Here is a 7,394-nt window from a genome sequence, read left to right as displayed (position 1 = left end):
GTTTGAGTGTAAATGCAGTTTGCAGAAAATTCCCCGCTCAAAAGTTCTTGTCTCTTGCACTGATTTTTTCCTTTAACATTGTGAAGCTCTACTTAGAACCTTCTTAAGATCCAATAGTGCAAAATGCAAATTCTTGCAATTTTTTGACTGGTCTTAAGATTTTGATCGGGAGTGTATTAGTATTATTTTACTTATAATATAAGTGTGATGTTGTTTGTTTCTTTGTTTTTTCTTTAATCAATAAATGTCTTACTTTTAACTATCTTGAAGTTGATTATTTTACCTGTGTAATGGACCAGGGGTCACTAATGTTCAAATTAAAAAGTACTTTGTTGAACCCAAACAGAAATTTAATAATAATAATGTTGTAAAGTTCTCCAAACTTCACAGCTATAGTCCTCGTGTGTTCAGGATCAGCCTGTCTAGAATGAATTAGCTTTTACAGCAACGGTTAATCAGGACGAACATGCACACATGCAGTCCCGTTTTGTTTCTTCAGAAACTTCATAGTTTTTGCTGCTATTTTTACTTTTCTGACTCCATTATTTTAGGTAGATAAAGTTCACATCCTGGGAACCGGTGTTGATTTAACATAAACTTCATCAGCATTTGATGCATTTTTTTTTTGTTTCATAAATGAATCCAGAGATGATAAGGTTTTTTATTAGTTGTATCATTTCTCTGATGTGTAATATGTTATAATCCTCTGATGTGTCTGTTCTGTAGCATCCACAGGGTTTGATTGGGGCTCCTACTTGGAGAGGGAAACATCTCTGGCTGCATCTGTCTCCTGCTTTGCACATGTGAGTCTTATCTGTGAAGTTCAAGAGAAGGAAACGGTGATGAGCTCTGAGTTAGCATGAGCACTGTTACTTTACTGAAATTCTCTGAAGCTTTGTAGAAAGGTCTTTACCTAAAGAAAACATGTCTCTCTGCAGGCTCCACTAAGTGACTATTGGGATGATATCACTGTAGGGATGAAGGTGGAGGTCCTCAACACTAACGCAGTCCTTCCCAGTAAAGTTTACTGGATTGCTACCATCATCCAGGTTGCAGGTTTGTGCATCTTTCTGCTTCCTAGGGTTGGGCGAAAGACTAAGCCTTTTCTATTGGCTACAATCAATCCAACAACCCATTGGAGATATTTTCATGCTTTTCCATTCATGTTTTTAAGTTAAGATAAGATATTCCTTTATTAATCCCGCAGCGGGGAAATTTGCATTGTTACAGCAGCACAGAGGACAGAACAGAACCAATATACCAAAAAATACAAGTGAATATATAAAATACTGAAACAGTATAGTAAAAAAATAAGTAAATTCCGATTGTATATGTTAGGGTAAGCAGATAAATGATGTTACACATAGACTAAAGTAAATAAATAATTGCACATAGTATCTGATAGGTAAGTTATGTTATACATGGTGAATTTTGTTATTGCACACAGTTGAACACCATACCAGATGTAAGTAAGTAAAGCGAAAGGGTTTATTGCCTACAGTAGAGAGTAGTGAACTAGTGAGAGCAGCAGGTGTTGTACAGTCTGACGGCGGCTGGAAGGACAGACCTGCGGTATCTTTCTTTTACACACTTAGGGTGCCGCAGCCGGGCACTAAAGGAGCTGCTCAGTGCTGTCAGAAAGTGCCATGCGCTGAAGCTTAGTCCTCATTCTCCTATCTGCCACCACCTCCACTGGGTCAACATGACACCCCAGGACAGAGCTCGATTTCCTGAGGATCTGTAAAACTGTGAAAGTCAGCGGTTTGTGACCAAAAAGATTAAGGATTGCTTTGGCTGTTCTCAGTTTATCCAACTCAAAATGCAAAACTTTCCCCCTCTTCTCTGGTGTACCTCAAGGCTCCTGTTTATCATCTTCACCTGCCTTGGCTCTATATTTAGTTACAATAATAGTTGACATCCATCTCTACCTCTCTACTAAACCCCTCTCCTTCCCACCTCCTTCTCCAACTGTTTACAATCCTACTTGTTGGCACTAGTTTCACCCCTTCTAAATAAAACAATTTCTCCATTTGCAACTCATCAAGTGAAGTGAAATTTCTTTATAAAGCACTTTTCAGCAGCAAAGTATCCAAAGCTTCAGTTTCTCTCCTCGGGTTCTTCTCATACCCGACAGTCGTTGTTTTGCATCAGGATTCAGAATTTGATTGGATTCTTTGGTATTTGAGTAGTGACATGGACCCTCACATCCCTTTTGAGATTTATGGTATGCATGTTGTTGCGTCGGCTGTAATTCTCGAGTTGATCAACTTTTTCAGTTAAAAGGTTGTTCTCCTTACTCAGCCTTATCACGTGCATTTCCAGCTCTGTCATCCGATCCTCTGCTACCCCAATCCACTCCTCCGTCTTGGCCTTTTCTAACATAACTTTCAGTCCACAGATGGACTGATTTATTTTGGCCGTCTTGGAGTTGAGCTGTGCAGAGGGGGCTTGATTACCGATTGTTATCTCTTGAAAAATGAGAATCTTTGCTACGCAGGTGTTCTTGCACCATTGTCATTTTGCTAACATCAGTTAGCAAAGGGTTGTTGGTGGGATTTGTTTGAGTTTTCCCTGGTGAACGAGAGGGTTGCTTTTCTGTGCGTCCGAGGTGCAGGAGGGAAGGTTCTGACTGTTGTTTGTGCTCATGCATCAAACAACAGTTTATGATCTGGTCTTTGTTTGCCTTGCTCACAAAGAGAAGCTTCGGTCACATGCATGAAAGTGTGAATTACAGTGGAAATGCCTGAGTGTTCGATAGCAATGACTTTGGATTCTGGTGCTGATATCCTCCGAGGGGTGCCGGTAAGGAGCACAGACAGGATGTTTGGTTCTTCCAGGCTCTTTAATTCTTTACTGGTGACATATAACAGCCGTAACGTACAGAGGTCTAATTATCTTATTTTCTTCATGTATGTGTGGTCTATAAAAGAAATAAATAAACAGAATCAGAAATGCAGGCGGTCGGTATTAATAAAACTACTTCAGAAACTATAAAACTATCTCCAACATTTATACCTGCACAGTACGACTAACTCGAGCACTTATAACTCAGCTAATTAACGTAATTAAAGCAACACGGTACCGGATGAGGTTAGCATTAGCATGTAGCCCCGTCTAGTAAACAACCTCAAACATTTGAAAACAAACAGCCACTTATATAAAACACAAGCTAAACATGGCCTAAATACAATGGCAAAACACAGGACAATTACCTACGCAGCTATTATGAGGTTAAACTTACGTCTTGTCAGCTACGCAAACAACTTAAACTGCATCAGCTGATTAAAGTGGCCGGCTCCGTGTCGGACTAAAGTGCTCATCAGTTTCTAAACTAAATAACGCACCTACCAACTTTCGCCTCTAGATGGCTCTCAGTACAACAACTCACTGCCTTTCCAACACTGAGTATTCAGCTTAATGTGTCATTGAACATTTCAGAAAGCTGAAATCTAAGGCTGCCTCCTCTGTTCAAAGTTTGAAAGCTTGATTTGCAAAACTCTGTAAATCATGGTACTAAAACAAACACCTGCATCAGGTGTCTGCATTAGTCTTTGGTTTAAAAAAAAACGTTCTCACAACTTGGAAATCTGTTGCACAAAGCAGTTTACCATGAATCACGAGTCCAACACAAGATATGTCAGTTTAAACAAAGGAGAGAATTATGAAACTTCCTCAAGAAGGTAAATCATCACGAAATGTTGCAAAAGATGTTGGCTTATCCCAGTCAGCTGTGTCTAAAATCTGGACCAAGAACAAACAAAATATGAAGGTTGTAAAAGGAAAGTGTACTGGTAGTCCAATGAAGACATTAAAACTTTTAGATAGCAGACTTAAAGCAATGTCTCGAAAACAGAAAATGCACAACAAAACGAATGAGAAACAAGTGGAACTGGAGGAACTGTCTGTAATCAAACTGTCAGAAATCCCCTAAAATAAATGAGATTTACATCCAGAAAAGTTAATCAAAAGCCATCGTTAACCCTCTACAGTCTAGGGTGAAACTGGACGTTTTTGGACTATTTTAAATAAAAGAACATCCTCCAAGAGTGGTAATTCCTTAATATTTGCAAGGTTGTAATCCGATTTAAACTTCTTGTATATGGAAAAAAAACTTTTAATGTTCCTTGCTTATTTAAATGCTTTCACATAGACGTTTTTTTGATGATCATTATCACACAATTTGTGAGTGTTTTGTAAATTCCCTGATACCAGTGGATGATAGAATTTAGATAAGGTTTTTATTTATTTTTTCATTAAGTTTCTATCTCAGGCAGGATGTGCATGTAATACATGCTCAAGCAGTTCAATTCAATTCAGTACCTGAGTAACAATGGACCAAAAAACAGTCATATCACCTTTATTGACCTGAACTTTGAGCATTAAGACACACAAGTGCTTTCTGCCATCCCTGGATTTGAGCCATGTACAAACATTCAGCTGGGCTAAAAACCACTTTGGACAAAAAGCCAATGAACACAGACACAAGAGCAGAGACGGACTGATAACCGAGGAGGTCTGAGCTGTGAGTGTTCCACCCAGGATGTGCCAAGGACAACCTTCATTAACAAATGCCCTCACAAACTACAGTAAACACTGGAAAGTTCTCTTTAGCCAGTCAGATTTCTCAATTTATTTGCTTTGTGGCAGGTTTGTCCCTAGTAACAGTATTTTTTTTATTTGGAATTTTATGATTATTCTGGAGTCAGACTTATTAATATGACAATAATTTACTTTGGTTTTCTTTAACTAAATGGTTAGCTTCCATCTTCTCATCCCATTTTAATGGTTTAAACAGAAAAATGCCTTCATATTTTGGTATCTAAACATAATTTCTATGATTCATCAATCAGCCCTTTTGCCATAAAGGTACTAGAATTACTCATCCATAACTCGTTCGGTGATTTGTTTAAATGTAAATTTGTAAATAAACCCCCTTAAACCTTAAGTAAAGTTGTCCTTCAAGTTTCTTTCATGTGAAATTCCAAACCCTCCACGAGCTCCAGAACCCTAAGAGTGACGAGCATAAACATCTTGTCCTTTATGTTTACGCTTATCATGTTTATTTTGTTACACACATGCTGGAATCCAGTTGTCCAACCCTGCTCTTTCTTTCTTTCTTTTTTTTTTTTAAAGATAATTGCAAACCATTAGTTGTTCGTAAACAACCAACATGATCACCTCTAAGTCAGGCTGGATAGAATAAAAAAACTACACAATAAAACATTCAGCTTTGTTCTGAAGCCACCTGATGTGGTTTAGAATTTGAGGTTTGCTTAACAATCTGGTAAAGCATCCGTCACCATGTTGACTTGACTTGTAAACCCCCCCCCCGTTCATCTCTTCTGCAGGATACAAAGCTCTGCTGCGATACGAAGGCTTCGAGCATGACAGCAGCCATGATTTCTGGTGCAGCCTGGTTTCAGGAGAGCTCAACCCGGTTGGGTGGTGCGCCATGACAAGCAAGCTGCTGGTGCCACCACAAAGTGAGGCTTACCCACTTTTCCATGTAGGGTAGCAGGGAGCTGGTGCCTGTCTGCTGGACATAGATCTGAACCATTTCAGAGAGTGATTGATTTAAATGTGTTGGGGTTTTCTTGCACATTATTTTAGAATAGTAACATATTTAGTTTTGAATAAGTTATGTGTGTGTGTAGATGTGAAGAACATCCCAGACTGGAAAGACTATCTGATGAAGAAGATGGTGGGGACCACCACTCTACCTGTGGATTTCTATGTGAAGGTAACATTTTAACTGTTTGAACATCTTTCAAAATCTTTGAAGATTAAAAGCCTGGTATCACATGAAGAGATGCCACCATTTAAGATCCTCCTATGTTGAAAAAGAGTTTTAGCCATTTTGGTCAAACCTTGAAAATAAGAATTTGTGCAGTCTCATGTTATATCATGAGATCTCACACTTAGAGGATGTGTTGTAAATGACTGTCTGCTACAACTACACCAAACTTGTGTTTTCTAACGTCAGTTGCTTGTGGCAGCCATCTTGAATTGGCTTGGCTCCATAAGTTATTCAGTTGTAGATGTTTATCCAATGATTACTTCTTGAAGTTTTATTGAAAATCTGTCCAATGGTTCATGAGATATTTGCAACAGACACGCAATCGACTCCAGGTTGTTTAAAATTTCGCTTTTCACTAAAATCTTGCACATTCTGTTACCACTCAGAAAATGTGTTAGTCATCGGTCTAAGCCACTACCATGTCAAATTTTAGCTCAGTTGACTGAGATATAGTCATTTTCGAGGTTTTAAGGTCAGTTGGATGTAGCAGCCATCTTGAATTGAGTTGATTCTAAAGTTAATCAGTTGTAGATGTACATCCAATGACTACTTCCAGAGAGTTGCATTAAAATCCTCCAAAGATATTTTGCCAATAGACAAACAGACACAGGCAAAACCATCGTCTGCCTTCGCCTTTCGGCAGCAGGTGATTAATATTTTGAATGAGTAGTTTAATAATTTCATTGAACTAATCTGTGAATTTTCCTTCCTTTTATGTGGTCAGCTGGCAGAGAGCATGAAATCCTCTTTCAAAGCAGGCATGCGGGTGGAGGTGGTGGATCCCAGGCATGTAAGCCGGACCCGAGTGGCCGTCATAGACTCCATCATTGGAGGCCGCCTTCGGCTGGTGTACACAGACCAGACGGACGCGCCAGAGAATGTAGTCGCAGACTTCTGGTGTCACATGTGGAGTCCCCTCCTACACCCAATGGGCTGGTCCAGCAGAGTGGGTCATGTCATCAAAACGCCTGGTGAGTTTAAAAACAAGATAAATATTCAGTGTTTTTTATTTAATAAAGCAAATCATATCACAAGTTTACCATTAAATAGCAGTGTTTATCACCCGAAGGTAAAAGGTGGGACTGTTTGTCTACGATGTTAGCAAAATATCTTGTGCATCAATGAAAAGATTTTAATGAAGCTCTCAAAATTAATCTTTGACTCAGTAACTTTTGGAGTTAACCTGATACAAGATGGCTGCCACAGCCAAATGACTTCCCAATCACAACATTGGGTTCAGATCATCCAGTTTTACAAATATTGATTTGGTGTGGTGATAGCTGAGCATCATCCCTAACACATTCTCTTTGAGCATGACAATTCCTGCACATTTGGAGTCAACCCAATTCAAGATGGACACCATAGCTCATAATCCTTAACCAACACAAAATTGGCTGTAACTCGGTCGGTTTAACAGATCCATCCATCCATTTTCTTCCACTTATCCGGGGTCGGGTTGCGAGGGTAGCAGCCTAAGCAGGGAGACCCAGACTTCCCTCTCCCCAGCCACTTGGGCCAGCTCCTCCGGGGGAATCCCAAGGCGTTCCCAGGCCAGCCGAGAAACATAGTCCCTCCAGCGTGTCCTTGGTCTTCCCCG

General features: G+C 39.6%; 1 protein-coding gene across 7 annotated transcripts in view; it reads left to right on the top strand.

The window, feature by feature from the left end:
- Positions 1–7,394, top strand: part of l3mbtl2 (L3MBTL histone methyl-lysine binding protein 2) — a 36,539-nt gene that overhangs the window by 21,088 nt on the left and 8,057 nt on the right. For all 7 annotated transcript variants that reach the window (XM_037981762.1, XM_037981759.1, XM_037981758.1 and 4 more), the window contains 5 exons: positions 727–803; positions 939–1,056; positions 5,349–5,483; positions 5,655–5,740; positions 6,522–6,768. In XM_037981762.1, the coding sequence (XP_037837690.1) occupies positions 727–803; positions 939–1,056; positions 5,349–5,483; positions 5,655–5,740; positions 6,522–6,768 (663 nt within the window). The remainder of the gene's footprint in view (positions 1–726; positions 804–938; positions 1,057–5,348; positions 5,484–5,654; positions 5,741–6,521; positions 6,769–7,394) is intronic.

The sequence above is a fragment of the Kryptolebias marmoratus genome, linkage group LG2 (genome assembly GCF_001649575.2).
Source record: "Kryptolebias marmoratus isolate JLee-2015 linkage group LG2, ASM164957v2, whole genome shotgun sequence".
NCBI classification, from domain to species: Eukaryota; Metazoa; Chordata; class Actinopteri; order Cyprinodontiformes; family Rivulidae; genus Kryptolebias; species Kryptolebias marmoratus.
Note: the sequence above shows the minus strand (reverse complement) of the source record. Positions and strands in the feature narration are given on the sequence as shown.